The sequence below is a fragment of the Pelophylax lessonae genome (assembly GCF_965119305.1).
Source record: "Pelophylax lessonae genome assembly, chromosome: 3".
Taxonomy (NCBI): domain Eukaryota; kingdom Metazoa; phylum Chordata; class Amphibia; order Anura; family Ranidae; genus Pelophylax; species Pelophylax lessonae.
The window spans coordinates 100,309,586-100,326,398 of NC_138770.1; the positions used below are offsets into that span (position 1 = coordinate 100,309,586).

Sequence of the window (16,813 nt, forward strand, 5' to 3'; positions counted from 1 at the left end):
TGGGGCACAAACCATAGGGAGGAAAGTGCCAGCCCAATGGGATTTTATTATCAATTATTATTTAAAAACCAACATGCTTTGGGGCTCAAAAGTTCCCCTTCATCAGGCAGGTAAAGTATTCTGAATTTTGTAAACTAGAGAAATCCTAATGATAAGGTGAATATTGGAAAAATGCAAACAGAAAGCCTGCTGTGGGTGCCGGTTTGGTTAGGCAGCTCCATATGTTCAGAATACTTTACTTAGTTTTTCAAGCCCTGATGAAGGGGGGCTTTTAGGACCCCCGAACACATTAGCTTAAGAAATAGCACATCCTAATAAAACCATATATGGAATTTATTATTCTAGCTTGCCACTTTTCACCCTACATTCTAATCTATTCTGAAATTGCTTAGGTATGGTCCCTAGTCTCCTGAAAGCTGATTCCTGAATCTATGACCTAGCATTTAACCTGGACATCTTCTTGGACTAATTGATTCAATGTCCTATACTTTTCTTCTTCTCCCGTAACAAAAACCTGAAAAAGTTTACAACACTGTCCCCGCTCTATAAAATAGAAGTGGTTGGACAGAGTCTCCTCTCTTCCTGTCACTTTAATATTTGTACTTCCTGGCACACAGCATGTATGAAGGTAAGGATTTCTGATTTTAGTCTAGTTTTAATGACTACTAATTGAAGCTAGAGGGTCATTTTAACAACAGGAGGTCAGCAGTGGCTGCCTTTCTGTTACCTTTATGATAAGTATAGTTTAAGAGGACTATAGACCCAACATGTACCTAGTTAGAGGCCAAGTGACGAGAGGGCTACCCTTACTTCCCTGGTCAAGACACTCCTGAAAATTTGGAAAGAGAATGAGAAGGCACAGAGTGGCACAAGTGCTGAATGTCCAAAACCTCAGAAGAAAATTTGGAATAACGTTTTAGCTGTGTCAAATGACAAGGAAAGATGTCACCGTAGAGTAGGACTGCAGTGGGATTTTATTATCAATTATTATTTAAAAACCAACATGCTTTGGGGCTCAAAAGTTCCCCTTCATCAGGCAGGTAGGTAAAGTACTCTGAATTTAGTAAACTAGAGAAATCCTAATGATAAGGTGAATATTGGAAAAATGCAAACAGAAAGCCTGCTGTGGGTGCTGGTTTGATTAGGCAGCTCCATATGTTCAGAATACTTTACCTACAGTTTTTCAAGCCCTGATGAAGGGGGACTTTTAGGACCCTGAACACATTAGCTTAGGAAATGGCACATCCTAATAAAACCATATATGGACCTATTTAGAGGCCAAAGTGACGAGAGGGCTACCCTTACTTCCCTGGTCAAGACACTCCTGAAAATTTGGAAAGAGAACGACAGGGCACAGAGTGGCACAAGTGCTGAATGTCCAAAACCTCAAAAGAAAATTTGGAATAACGTCTTAGCTGTGGAGTTCTCTTGAATTCAAATGACAAGGAAAGATGTCACCGTAGAGTAGGACTGCAGATAGCCACTGCCAAAGGCAGAATGCATATCAGACCAGAAGCTTGCAGGAAACACGGAAATAGTGTGGCAGCTGGAGAAAGAGTCAAGGAAGAAGCTGAGTTTGACAACAATGGAGTCAGACAGGGAGCAGGGCAGCAGGCAAAGTCATGGTCAGGATGCAGGCTGTGGTCACATCATGTAGATAGGCAGAGCCAAGATGGGTTCAGGAATTAGCTGGGCAAGCAACAGGTAGGCAGGACAGAGCAGGTCAAGATGAGCCAGGTCCGCAATGGGTAGACTGGATCCAAAGACAATCTGTGTCAGCAACAGGCAGACAGAGCAGAGGCAGGTGAAGACAAGCAGGGTCAGCAACAGGTAGGTAGAATAGAATCAGGTCTAAGAACAAGCCAAGTCAGCGATGAGTAAGCAAACAGCAGGACCAGGTTTCTCAAGTCACAAGGTAAAAAGCTGCATGCAGCAATATCTTACTTCCGCCCTGATCCTTAAATAGTTCTTCTGTTGCTAATGCTCAAATTGGGCATGAGCTTTTTGCATGCTCACGTATATGTGCATGCACATGCAAAGAGCTGGTTTTGACCCTAGGCCTTAGGCCATATGTCAGAATACACACATACACATGGCATCCTATGATGCTGTCCTGACAAGACTACTGATAATCAAGGTTCAATGTGTAGGGGGGCCTTAACTTCAGCCCCTGATATCACCAAGAGGCCATGCATAAAAGACTGCAGACACACTGCTGGCAATAGTCAGCAGACATGCTACAAGTGCGCTTGGAGACATGCTGCTGGAGACAGTTAGCAACTGTGGACATGTCACATAAGCCTGCTAGAATTCACTACCATCAGAGCAATATTCCAAATCCATGCTCCCAAGTATTGACTGCCTGGAACAAGAACCATGTACCAAAGGGTTTCATGCGCCCATTGGGGTGGGAGAAAAATTGTAACACATCACTCCCTACACATTGCAGAGACGGCTCTGTAACTCTGTACTTCCTTCCCAGAAGGTACCTCTTCATCCTACATCTAACAAAAAATCTAAATTCCTCCTTTGGGATTTTAAGGCAAATATAAAAAACAAGAACAAAGAAGAGGAGAGGTGCCAGATAACTCAACCCCAGTAGAATGGGAGAGTTGGCTCACAGTTCTCTTCTTGAAAATGGGATTTTAAAGGCTGTGAAGTTGTCAACAACTGATCATACAACATATTCCTAAAATAACACATCTTTATTAGGTTCATCAAATAAAAGATAAAAACAAGATATATATAAAAGTTGATTTTACATCCATAGTTGAAATTTATTTGCCATGTCCATAAGTAGAAACAAGATACTGGTAGCTCCTACGCGTTTCGGACAGCGATTAGGCTCCTATAGTAGCTTCTTCAGGGACCATATTCAGTAATCAAAGAACTGTTTTGGTCAAACCACTTCCAAGTATGCTAGGCACATTAAGAGAGACGCTCCATGGCAAGAGGATGGGTGCAGAGTCACCAAAATGGGGCCAGACCTGAAAGGCGGAGGACCTAATTGACGTTCACTGGACCGAGCTTGCATCCTACAGAGGTCCACCAGGACACATAGAGTGGGGGAAGAAGCAGAAAACCACTATTGCAATAGTCTCCTATGGGTGACAGGCAGCATGGAGAGAAAGAGAAGTCCTCCGCCCAAGTCCCGTGTGTCCAGGAAACCGCGTTCCACATCCTAAAATATATATGACAAAATATGTTTAAAAGACAGTCCTGTCAGTCTTTATTGTATCAAAAATTAATATTTTTTTAAAATGTAAAGCCATAAAATGGCAGTTTCTTTGTACATTGTAGGCAGTGCATTACATTATATACGTATATGGATACCCAATATCCCTGGTTAACAACAATTATCTGCTGTCATGATGACTTGTTTTTACGTTGCTGTTAACTCAGGACCCCCCAACACACTTTAGAGAAACAACTCCTTTCTCAGAGATGCACAAAAAAGGGGTATACCATATATATAAAAAAATTCAAATTATAAGACATACAGTTTATACACATATGCTCTTTGCAATGTTATTACATAGGCTACCCTGTTACATTGCAAACTGCGCAAGAACAACATTTCACTTTAAAAACAATGAAAGGTTGCCATCACCCACTCCACCAATTCAGGGCCACAAGCAGACCCCTGTATAGGACCACTAGACAACCACTGAATCCACCTATGCATGCAACAGAAATAAGCAAGAGTATATTGAAGTTCAAAAGATCATAACCAACCAGCATATTATATATAGTATTAGAAATAGTACAAAAAGTGGATATCCGTTCATATACACTAGGGCTGTCAAACTCCATTTTATTGTGGGCCCCATCTGCATTATGGTTGCCCTAAAGGGGCCAGTTGTATCTGTAAGACTAGATGTCCAGAGCATCCCACCTCCCACTACATCAGATGTCAAGAGCCCCCTTCTCCCCACCATCAGACGTCATGAGTCCCCCATCCTCCCTAACATCACAGTGCACCTACCTTACCTTGTGCTGCTGATGAGAAGAAGATGAGGTGGAGCTGGGAAGCAGAAAGTGCAGGGTCTGGAGGAGAACCAGAGGAGGGATGGAGTCTGCTGAATGCTGAGACCAGGGGAGGAGGAGATAAGAGAGGTTCAGGATCTGTAGGAAGAGTTCTGCCCTCCTCTTTGCTGCCTACTGCTGAGATGGGGGGCAGAGAGGTGCCTCTCTGTGGCTGCATGGAGAAGTGCAGCATCTGACAGAGGAGTTCTGTCCTCTTCACTGCTGCTGACTGCTAAAACAAGGTGGGGGCCAGGGAGCTGCAGGAGAGGTGCGAGGGACACATGAAATTGTCTGACAGTGTCAGGGTGCCAGGAAATCAGACCACACGAAGATGCAAGTAAAATAAAGCAGTTTATTAGAGCAAAAACAATAAATGCACAGCAAGAGTGAGGAGTGAAATCAGGAACAGCCGGGGTCAAGTCCAGAGCGGGTAGTCATCCAAGCCAGGGTCGAGTCCAGAGGCAGGTAGTCTGCTGATGCGGAATCAAGAGCCAGGAGAGTCATCAGCCAAGCCAGGTCACGCACAGAGGAACACGGAGAACAGAAGACTGCTAGCAGTGATGCACCTTGGAGCACAAACACAAGGGCAAAGGACTATAAGCCAACAGGTGATATACATAGTCAGGTGTGCAGCATCATCACTGAGCGATGCCCAGGCAGCAGGCAAGTGATGATACAAACAGAGTTTATAAAAGACAGCAGTCTGCATATGTACAAGATGGCTGGCAAGGTAAGACCTTGACAGGCGGCCTTGTTTTTGACACATGTGATATACATTGTTCCCACCAACTTAAATCCCATAGAGCAGTAAAATTAAAAACAGAATTGATATCAATATGTCAAATAAGAATGGGAATAACATATAATAGGAGTCCCGCCCCCTAAATTATATTGCCTTATCAATAATAAAAAAAGAAAAAAAGCCCAACATATAATAAACAAATAAATAAAGCTGCAAAAGGTATAATTTACATTCCCTTAAAGTATGATGTAACAATACAGAAAACCCTTTCACCTTTTGTATATTTACATGTGCCTGGGAAGAATACTAGAGCCTGGTAGAATAGAGCCCTGTCAGTCATCATAGTGAGAAGGAAAAAACGACAGCAATACAAGACAAGCCTTTATGACAATAGATAATTATTGTTAACCAGGGATATTGGGTATCCACATGTACAGTGCTGTGAAAAAGTATTTTCCCCTGATTTTTTATTTTTTTTGCAAATTTGTCACACTTAAATGATTGAGACCATTAAACAAATTTTAACACTACACAAAAATAACCTGCATAAATGCAAAATGCAGTTTTTAAATGATGATTTAATTTATTAAGGGAAAAAGGCTGTCCAAACCTGCCTGGCCTTATGTGGAAAAACTAATTGACACCCCCCCCCCCCCTTGCTAAATCATGAGTTGTACTCACCCACATTTTTTTGGAAAGCTGAGTTAAATTTCACTTGCCTCACCCAGGCCTGATTAGTGCCAGACCTGTTGAAGCAAAAAATCACTTAACCACTTAAGCCCTGGAGGATTTGGCTGCTCAAAGACCAGGCCCTATTTTGCGATTCGGCATTGCGTGACTTTACTGGACAATTGCGCGGTCGTGCGACGCTGTACCAAAATGAAATTTACGTCCTTTTTTTCCCACAACAAGCTTTCTTTTGGTGGTATTTGATCACCTGTGCGATTTTTTATTTTTTGTGCTATAAACAAAAAAAGAGCGACAATTTTGAAAAACTAACAATATTTTTCACATTTTTTATATGAAATTCTCCCAAAAAAACGTAAAAATCTAAATTTTTTAACATTTTAGGCCAATTTGTCTTCTGCTACATATTTTTGGTAAAAGAAAAATCGCAATAAGTGTATTTTGATTGGTTTGCGCAAAAGTTATTGCGTTTACTAATTACGGGAAAGATTTATGCCATTTTTATTGTTTTTTTTTAACTAGTAATGGCGGCGATTTGCGATTTTTTTTGCGGGGGAATGCGAAATTGCGGCGGACAGATCCGACCCCTGACTGACATTTTTGACAGTTTTGGGAGCACCAGTGACATTACTACAGTAATCAGTGCTATAAATATGCACTGTTACTGTAAAAATGACACTGGCAGGGAAGGGGTTAACTTTATTGGTGATCAAGGGGTTAAGTGTGTCCCTAGGGGCGTGATTATAACTGTCAGGGGGCGTGGCTTGTTAGATCATCACAGAGACATACGATCCTACATAGCAGGATTGCATAGCCTCTGTCATGATCTAAGGGAGAATGACAGATGGCCGTGTTTACATCAGCCGTCTGTCTTTCTCCCTCTCCTGTGGGAGATCGTGAGTGGCTGGCGGACATCGGAGCCGCCGGTCACACGCGCGGGGATGTCAGTGAACAAGCGGGAGCGTGCCGCCGGCGGCGCACGCTCACCCCCTACAGGCTCGTGGGAGAGTGACGTACCGATATGTCACTTTGCCCAGGAGAGGCTGACTGCCAGAAGCTATCTGACAAAGTGAAGCACACTAGAAGATCTCAAAAAGCACCACATCTTGCCGCAATCTAAAGAAATTCAAGAACAGATGAGAAACAAAGGTATTGACAATTATCAGTCTGGAAAGGGTTATAAAGCAATTTCTAAGGCTTTGGGACTCCAGCGAGCCATGGTGAGAGCCATTATCCACAAATGGAGAAAGCTTGGAACAGTGGTGAACCTTCCCAGGAGTGGCCGGCCTACCAAAATTACTCCAAGAGCACAACAATGACTCATCCAGGAGGTCATAAAAGAACCCAGAACAACATAAAGTAAAGAACTGCAGACCCCATGCCTCAGTTAACCACTTAAGCCCCGGAAGATTTTACCCCCATTCCGACCAGGGGGTATTTTGCGATTCGGCACTGCGTGACTTTAACGGACAATTGCGCGGTCGTGCGACGCTGTACCTAAACGAATTTGGCGTCCTTTTTTTCCCACAAACAGAGCTTTCTTTTGGTGGTATTTGATCACCTGTGCAATTTTTTGATCACGCGCTATAAACAAAAAAAGAGCGTCAATTTTGCAAAAATAGCAATATTTTTCACATTTTTTTATATGAAATTCCCCAAAAAAAAATTTAAAAATCAAAATTTTTTTACTTTTTCGGCCAATTTGTTTTATGCTACCTATGTTTGGTAAAAAAAATCGCAAAAAGCGTATTTTGATTGGTTTGCGCAAAAGTTATCGCGTTTACTAACAAAGGGAAAGATTTCTGTCATTTTTATTGTTTTTTTTTTTAACGTGTAATGGCGGCGATCTGCGATTTTTTTTGCGGTACTGCGACATTGGGGCGGACAGATCGGACCCTTGACTGACATTTTTGACACTATTGGGGTTACCAGTGACATTTCTACAGTAATCAGTGCTATATATATGCACTGTTACTGTAAAAATACACTGGTAGTGAAGGGGTTAACTTTATTTGGGAGGGAGGGGCTGTGTGTATCCCTAGGGGCGTGCTTTCTACTGTGATTGGCTGGGGCTTGAGCTGTATGGACACTGATCAACGGATCTACATACTAGATCCGAGTGATCAGTATCCTAACAGCAAGGAGAATGACAGGTGGCTTGTTTACACAAGCTGCCTGACATTCTCCTTCTCCCCCGCCGATCGCCGAGTGACCGGCGGACATCGGGTCCGCCGGTCACACGCGCGGGGGGGTCCGTGACCACGCGGGAGCGGGAGCGCGCCTCCGGGGGCGCGCGCTCGCTCCCTAGACCCTCACAAGCTAGTGACGTAGCCCTACGTCACTTTGCCTGTGAGGGGCTGACTGCCGACGTAGATCGGCGTTAGGCAGTCGGCAAGTGGTTAAGGTCAGTGTTCATATAATAAGAAAGAGACTGGGCAAAAATGGGAGAGTTCCAAGGCCAAAGCCACTGCTGACCAAAAAGAACACAAAGGCTCGTCTCACATTTGCCAACAAACATCCTGATTATCCTGAAGACTTTTGGGGAAATATTCTGTGTACTGATGGGACAAAAGTTGAACTTTTTGGAAGGTGTGCATCCCATTACATCAGGGGTCAAACTAACACAGCATTTCATAATAAGAACATCATACCAACAGTCAAACATGGAGGTGGTAGTGTGATGGTCCAGGGCTTCTTTGTATCTTCAGGACCTGGATGACTTGCCATAATTGATGGAATCATGAATTATGCGCTCTACCAGAAAATCCTGAAGGAGAATATCTGCTCATCAGCTCATTACTTCAAGCTTAAGCGCACTTGGGTTTTGCAGCAGGAAAATTATCTGAAACACTCCAGCGAGTCCACCTCTAAATGGCTCAAAAAGACTGAATTAAGGTTTTGGAGTGGCCTAGTCAAAGTCCAGACTTAAAGGAGTTGTAAAGCCTCATGGTTTTTCACCTTAATGCATTCTATGCATTAAGGTGAAAAACCTTTTATGCTTCAGCTGCCCATCAGACCCCCCAGTTTTTCTTTTCTGAACCCGATCGTTCCAGCGATGAGCACGAGCCCAGGCCAGGGGCTCCAGCCGCTGTCTCGGGTCCTCGTTGGATAGATTGATGGCAGTAGGAGCCATTGACTCCTGCTGCTGTCAATCAAATCCAATGACGCAGGAGCCGGGGAGCGGGGCCGAGTCCTGCAGTCTGTGTCAATGGACGTAGCAGCGGAACTCGTGAGCACGCCCGCACAGGTGCCCCCATGGAAAGCGGTTCTCCGTGGGGGCACCCGATGAAGAAGAGGAGCCAGGAGCGCCTCCGGGGCACCCCAAAAAAGGAGGATTGGGGCTGCTCTGTGCAAAACCCTTGCACAGAGCAGGTAAGTATAACATGTTTGTTATTATTTTTTTTTTAAAAAACCTTTCAATCACTTAAAATCCAAATGAGATGCTGTGACATGACTTTGCTTGGACATCCTCCAATGTGGCTGAATTAAAACGATTCTGAAAAGAAGATTGGGCCAAAATTTCTCAATAGCTATGTGAAAGACTCCTTGGCAATTATCGCAAATTCCTGATTGGAGTTGTTGCCGCCAAGGGTGGCATAACCAGTTATTAGGTTTAGGGGGCAATTACTATTTCACATAGGGCCTAGCAGGTTTCGACAACTTTTTTCCCTTAATAAATGAAATCATCATTTAAAAACTACATTTTGTATTTACTCGGGTTATCTTTGTGTAATATTAAAATTTGTTTGATGATCTGAATCAATTACAGTAAGTGTGACAAATATGCAAACAAAAAAAAAATCAGGAAGTGGGCCAATACTTTTCACAGCACTGTATATATATATATATATATACAAAGAACCAGCCGTGTTAATATTTTGTGATACAATAAAGACTGACATGATTGTCCTTAAAACATATTTATGATATATTGCCTTAAAAATCTCAATTGGGGAATTTAGATTTTTCGTTATCAGTCTGAGGGATGTTGGCAATATCAGAGCAATCCTTACAATTTGACTTCATCCTACATGTATACTTTATGGATGAAGCCTGTGAGGATTGGGAAGTGTGCTGTGAATTATGTATGATCTGAAAGTAAAATAGTGTATAGACAGCAGATTAATATTTTATTGCGAAGACGAGGGAAGATCACAGGAGGAAACACCTGACACAACACTTTTCTCAATTATTAACCACTCCACTATGAAAAATATTCCTTACTGCAATTTGCAAACCATGGCATATAGGGATCATAAAATGGGTTATATTTAAAAATAAAAATAAATTGTGGGTTTCTTTTTTTTTTTTTTCTTTCATTCTTTATTGTGTTCAAGGCTAAAAATACATAAAAAATAAAGATGAAAGAGAATAAGCAGGAAGATGTAAAATAATGCATATTAATATTATGTGGAAGAAAACTGCTACAGAGCTTAATCGCTCAAGCTGAAGTTTACAGACATAGCCCATATGTTTACCTTCCATATGGCTTCCTCCAAGATTTCAATCAAAGACTGACTGTGAAAGGAAAACATTCTACTGCGCCCTTTCTTTAGAAAACCCATGGTGCTCTGAGAATCCTTTGTCATATATTAAATGTTTTTTTTTAAAGAGTGTTTCCATACAATTGAAAAAAACTATAAACGTAAAAACAATTGAAGTGTAGATTCTGTATACTTTTAGATTCCTTTAAAAATAAATAAATTTCCAGATGTTTTGCATAGAGCAGCCCTGATCCTCCTCTTCTCGGGTCCCCCGCCAGCGCTCCCAAATAAAAAAAGACAGGAAAGTTTGAAAAAAAAAAAGTTTTTTTTGTTTGTTATATAATGTTGTAAATAGATACGTTTTTTCCTGCACTGATGAGCACTGATGAGGCCGCACTGACAGGCACTGATGGGGTGGCACTGATGGGGTGGCACTAATATGCAGCACTGATGGGCACTGATAGGCGGCTCTGATATGCAGCACTGGTGGGCACTGATAGGCGGCACTGATATGCAGCACTGATATGCAGCATTGGTGGGCACTGATAGGCGGCACTGATCGGCACTGATGGGCTCTGATAGGCGGCACTGGTGGGCAATAATGGGCATTGGTGGGCGGCATTGATAGATGGCAATGATGGGCACTGGTGGGCAGCACTGATAGATGGCAATGGTGGGCAGCACTGATGGAGAGGGCACCACTGGCAGGCTCCCTTAGCCCTGATTGCCATCCCTGGTGGTCATAGTGGGCATCCCTAGTGGTCATGGGTGGGCATCCCTGGTGGCTCTAGTGGCATCCCCCAAGGGTCTGCACTGGTAATCAATGCTCTAATTACCAGCACAGACCCCCCCTGTCAGGAGAGCCGCAGATCAGCTCTCCTCTACTTGTGCCTGTCAGGCACGAACTGAGGAAATCCGATCAACGACTCTTCCTATTTACTATGTGACCAGCTGTGATTGGACACAGCTGGTCACATGGTAAAGAGCCAGTCAGAGTGACACACCGCAGCACTGATCGCCGCTCTGCGTGCATTATCCTGCACTACGTCATATGACGGCGTGTCAGGATAATGCAACCACTTTCCCGCTGTCAATTGCCTATAGGGCAGGCGGGAAGTGGTAAAAGCTGACCTTAAGTCTCTTAAGTGAAATTTAAATGTCAGCAGCTACAAAAACTGTAGCTTCTGACTCTTAATAAACAGCCACTCACCTATCCCACGATCCAGCGGTCTCCTCATCCCAGCCGTTTTCTCCCTCTGTCCTCCCTCGGCAGTGCCGGCATCTGTACTTTGGGCACCCAGCTGTGACAAATTGAGGCTTCACAGCGGGGTGCTCACTGCATATGCCCGACAGGTGCTGCGCTCTGTGACTTGTCCCGCAAGTCTTCTGGGACCTGTCTTGTATCTCAGAAGACATCAAGAGGGAGGGGGAGCAGGGGCCTAAAGCGATTGGAGCAGAAGTGAGAGCAGGTACCTGTCAAAATTGGGTACCCGCTCCCCTATGCATCCCCGAAAGCTCCATTTCACAAGCAGGAACTGGGGAGGAGGCCTTAATGCGAAACTTCCCCTTTTGGGTGGAGCTTCGCTTTAATAAGTGTATGTAGAGCCTATTTTTTTGTTTTATATTAGGAAAGGGTTAAAACTCCTCCTAGTTTATTTTTTCTGCCCTTAACCTGCTAGGGAGATTCATCTTCATTTCACATCCATTCCCCGATGTCCTCTGCTGAGTGTGAACCTGAAGGTGCTCAGCTCTGATCATAGCGGGTTCAAAATCCCGGCTGAAATTCCAGGGAAACAGCAGATCAAGCAGTCTGAACTATATTGTGCTGCCCTAGGCCTGCCTAATTTAAATATGACCCACCCCTTCCTGTAAAGGCCACACCCCTTCCTGTTTACGACCCAACCTGTCATCTGTAAACCACAGACCATAACCACAGTCTATCAGTGTCCATCAGCATAGCTTCATCAGTTCCCATAAGTTCAGCCTCATCAGTGCAGCCTTATCAGTGCCGCCTCTTTCTGCCCATCAGTGCAGCATATCAGTGTGGCCTCATCAGTGGTCACCAGTGCAGCCCCATTAGTGGCCACCAGTGCAGTCTTATGAGTGCCCATTAGTACAGCCATATGTCACAAGATTAGTAAGATTGATATTTTAGGATATTTGGACTTGTGTTTGCTGCCACTGATTGTAATTATAGGATTATTTCACTTATTTGTTTAATAAATAGGAAGTCCATAGTCATTATAGAAATAATGAAATATTTTTTTGCTGCCCCCCTGAAATGTGCCTCCCTAGGCCTGGGCCCTGTTGGTCTAGGCCAGGATACAGCACTGGCTGTAGCAGAGGACAAGGGAGATGTTAGATAATAGACCCCTAAAGTCCCCATAAAGACAAACTGTCACTCACCCACTGCTTTCACATAGGGAGCAAGTTAGCTCGATTGTTATACCAATAAAGTTAAGTTAAAAAAAAAAACATAAAAATGTTAAAAAATGTAAAATATTATAAAAGAATAAAAATATTATATTGGGTATCATGGCACATTTAGGAGTGAGAGAATTAATTCTAGATCTCTCATTTACAGTTGACTCTAAAGTGATAAACTGCAAAGCTTTTTAAAGTATTGCCTATTGATAATTTGGGGTATTGTCATCTTTCACAGTTGTAAGGCTTGACATATTTGGTATCTATTTACTCCATACGACCATATCGCTTACAGTGTAGAAAATAATGAATTTGATCCCATGCAGATTTTGTAAGTTTGCCCACTTACAAAGAAATGAAGGGTCTATAATTTTTACCATAGGTGTATTTTAAATAATAGAGACTAAAATATCAACCAATGTCAACCTCCGTGTTTGGAGGAAGAAAAATACTGACTTTGACCCCAAGAACACCATCCCTACAGTCAAGCACGGAGAAGGAAGCATGATGCTTTGAGGCTGTTTCTCTGCTAAAGGTACAGCCCGACTTTGCTCCATTGAGGGGCCAATGGATGTGTCAGGGTGCCAGGAAACCAGACTACATGGGGATGCAGGTAAAAAAAGCAGTTTATTGGAGCAAACAACCACAAAAGCACAGCACAGAGTGAGGAAGTAAGAGCAGGAACAAGCCGGGGTCAAGTCCAGAAGCGGGTAGTCATCCAAGCCAGGGTCAAGTCGAGAAGCGGGTAGTCTACCGACGCTGGGTCATCCGCCGATGTGGGATTGTCTGCTGATGCAGGGTCGAGAGCCAGGAGATTCGACAGCCAAGCCAGGTCATACACGGAGGAACATGGAGAACAGAAGACTGCTAGAAGAGATGCACTTTGGAGCACAAACGCAAGGGCAAGGACTGCAACCCATCAGGTGATAGATCTAGTCAGGTGTGCAGCATCATCACTGTGCAACGCCCATGCAAGAGGCAAGTGATGATGCAATCAGAGTCTATAGGAGGCACATGTCCACACATGTCCAAGATGGCTGCCAACAGGAGGGCAATTTAATACTTTGACAGGGCGGGGCCATGTATTGTAAAATCTTGGCTGAGAACCTTCTTCCCTCAGCCAGAACACTGAAGATGAGTCGTGGATGGGTCTTCTGGTATGACAATTACCCAAAACATACCGCCAAGGCAACAAAGCACATTAAGGTCATGGAGAGGCCTAGTCAGTCTTCAGACCTAAATCCTATAGAAAATTTATGGAGTGAGCTGAAACTTTGAGTTGCCAAGATACAGCCAAGAAACCTTATGGATTTAGAGAAGATCTGTAAAGAAGAGTGGACCAAAATCCCTCCTGAGATGTGTGCAAACCTGGTAACCAACTACAAGAAATGTCTTACCTCTGTGCTTGCCAGCAAGGGTTTCTCCACCAAGTACTAAGTCATGTTTTGCTTGGGGATCAAATCATTTTTTTTCTCACTGAACTGCAACTTAATTTAAAGCATTTGTTTTATGTGTTTTTTTTTCTGGATTTTTGGTTGATATTCTGTCTCTATCATTTAAAATACACCTATGATAAAAATTATAGACCCTTCATTTCTTTGTAAGTGGGCAAACTTACAAAATCTACGGGGGGTCAAATAAATATTTTTCCCACTGTATTTTGTACTAAAAGTTTGGGATTATATGGTGTGTATGTGTGTGTGCGCACCAAATTCAATTTTACTGTAAATTTCTTTAAAAATAAAGATTTGATAAGCAGTTGTGCAAATAAGCAACATAAAAAAATCCAGCTACCATCTTGTTATTTTGTAGGGCCCCTATGTTCAGAAAATCTATAATTTTCTGGGGGTTTTAACCACTTACTGCAAAGTGACGTAGGGCTACGTCGGCAAATTTTGCGGTGTTATACCGGGATGATGCCTCTAGCTAGAGACACCATCCCGGTACTGTGGTTTACAGCCGACGGTCGGCTTTCCGTCAGTAATGACCGATGCGGCTCGGGAGCCGCTCGATTGTTACCCAGGTGAGCGGGAGGGGACGCCCCCCCCCTCCCGCTGCCTTCCGTGACTTTGAACGGCCTCCTGTCCCACCGGGAGACCCGAGCACCCAGCCGGCGTGTCCGCCGGCTGGATGGAGTCCCAATCAAAGCCGGAAATGGCTTTGATCGGGTCTCCGATGACGTAGCCCGGAGGCGGCGTCCATGACGTCACTTCCGGGTTACTCTGCTGAAAAAGGCGGCAGATTTAAAAACCGGCTGTATGCAAAAACGCCGTTTTCGGCATTTTGCATACATGAAAGTGTAGTGGAGGGGTCTAGTGTCTTTTAGACCCTCAATCCCTCCATAAAGAGTACCTGTCACTGCTAATTGCTGTCACAAGGGATGTTTACATTGCTTGCGACAGCAATAAAAGTGATCCGATTTTTTATTTTTTTTAAGAAATCTGTAATAAAGTTAAAAAAAAAATAGAAAAAAAAAATGTTTAGCCGTCTCCGTCACCGTTAGCTCGCGCACGAAAAAAAACGTATACGGAAGTCGAGCCGCGAATGAAATCGCTGTTCAAACCACACATGTGAGGTATCGCCTCGATCGCCAGAGCGTGAGCAATAATTTAAAAAAAAGAGCTACACTCTAACTCTAAACTGGTAACCATTAGAAAAAATTAAAGCGTCGCCTATTGAGATCTCTATTGACCGTAGTTTGTCACCATCCCACAGGTGTGCGCAATTTTAAACCGTAACATGTTGGGTATCTATTTACTCGGTGTGACATCATATTTCACAATATACAAAAAAATGGGCTAACTTTACTGTTTAGTATTTTTTAAATGCAGTGAGATCTGATTTTTCAAAATTTTTCCAAAAAAAAAGGCGTTTTAAAGACTGCTGTGCAAATACCGCGTGACAAAAAATATTGCAATGACCGACATTTTATACTGCAGAGTCTTTGCTAAAAAATATATATATAATGTTTGGGGGTTCTAAGTAGTTTTCTAGGAAAAAATACTGATTTTAACTTGTAAACAAAAAGTGTCCGAAATAGGGCTGGGGCTTAAGTGGTTAAGTAAATGTATAACTAAAGATGCAAGTGTGTGTGAAAAATAAAAACAATTGCTCCACAGAGCAAATGGTTAATGTGCGATGGCGGCTGCTTTTAATGCAGTATGGTAGTTTAGACTGCTGTCTGATTTAGGGATTTGCTCCAGCAAAGGATCTTTTAGTTCACTTAATTCAAAAGCCATTAAATCATTTTTAGTCCCGATTACATGAAATACCAATTTGAAAGACACCAGCTAAAAGCCTGTATCAGGTTTTGTCACCCCATTACAGGTGGTGATGAGCATTTGCCTGCATGCATAGAATCTGCTGAAATGAAAAATGCAAAAGGTGTTGTCCTCCTCATTATACAGGTCCTTTTTAAAATCTGTAATATCAGATTAATTTTATATCATATGAATATTTGGCAGAAACCTCTGACCACATTATTTCTCTGCAGACTCATTGGAACATTCCGCATGGTCCTCCAGAAAGTGGTGGAAGAGGCTCAGCTGGAAGTGACAGACACTCTCATCGATGACAATAATTCAGCAATCAGAGTATGTATCTAAAATGGGGTTTAAAGAGCAATTTGCTGTAATACTAAAACATTTTGTCAACTACTAAGATTGTGCAGGAAATAACAGTTGAACAAACCCTTAGATTACATTCAAGACAATTTCTACTAACGCAACACCTAGCTTTTCTTTCTGAGAGGGTTGTATGGAGGAGATTGTGGCAGCTGTCTGTTCAGCCAGTCTTGAGATTTAGGCACCTCTGCTAGACAATATATCTCCCAAAGAGTGATCTTAGATGGTTGATTCTAAATATTGCCAGGGACACAATCAAACACTTCCCTTAGTGCCGGTTCACACTAACGCGGCACGACTTCGGGGGCGACCTGTGAAGTTGCGTGCACCGCAACTTCTGTGCGACTTGCACGGACTTCATATAATGTCGCCCCGAAGTAGTACAGGAACCTTTTTCTAAGTGGGAGCGACTTGAGTCGCTCCTATTAGAATGGTTCCCGTAGCACACAATGGACCGCGAATTGTCAGGCTGACCAGTCGCTTAACAAGTCGCGGTAGTGTGAATGGGGTCTTAATGAGTGTCGCTTCTGCAGTGACATCGTGCTGGTCCAGGAATTGAAGAACTAGGCTGGCAGGTGGCAATCAGTGACAACACCCTTAGGCCTCGTTCAGACCATGGTGCAGAGACATAAATTTCTCTGCATGCGTTCTGCAAGGGTACAAAAAAAACAATTGTTCTCTATGCGCCCTGTTCACACTACAACACCGGTATCACGTGCAGATTTTTTCTGCGCAGGAATCTGTATGAAAACGTATGAAGTTTGCTGCATGGGAAAAAAACAGACATGATATCAACATTGGTGTAAACAGAGATGTATAGTAACGAA

The 16,813-nt window shown here is 43.1% G+C and overlaps 1 protein-coding gene across 12 annotated transcripts in view; it reads left to right on the forward strand.

The window, feature by feature from the left end:
• The window catches only part of OTOF (otoferlin), a 588,950-nt gene that overhangs the window by 203,212 nt on the left and 368,925 nt on the right, over positions 1-16,813 (forward strand). For all 12 annotated transcript variants that reach the window (XR_014225011.1, XM_082249402.1, XM_082249403.1 and 9 more), the window contains exon 4: positions 15,857-15,956. Coding sequence is in view for 11 of the 12 variants with exons in the window: in XM_082249402.1 (XP_082105528.1) it covers positions 15,857-15,956 (100 nt within the window). In the remaining variant the exon portion in view is untranslated. The remainder of the gene's footprint in view (positions 1-15,856; positions 15,957-16,813) is intronic.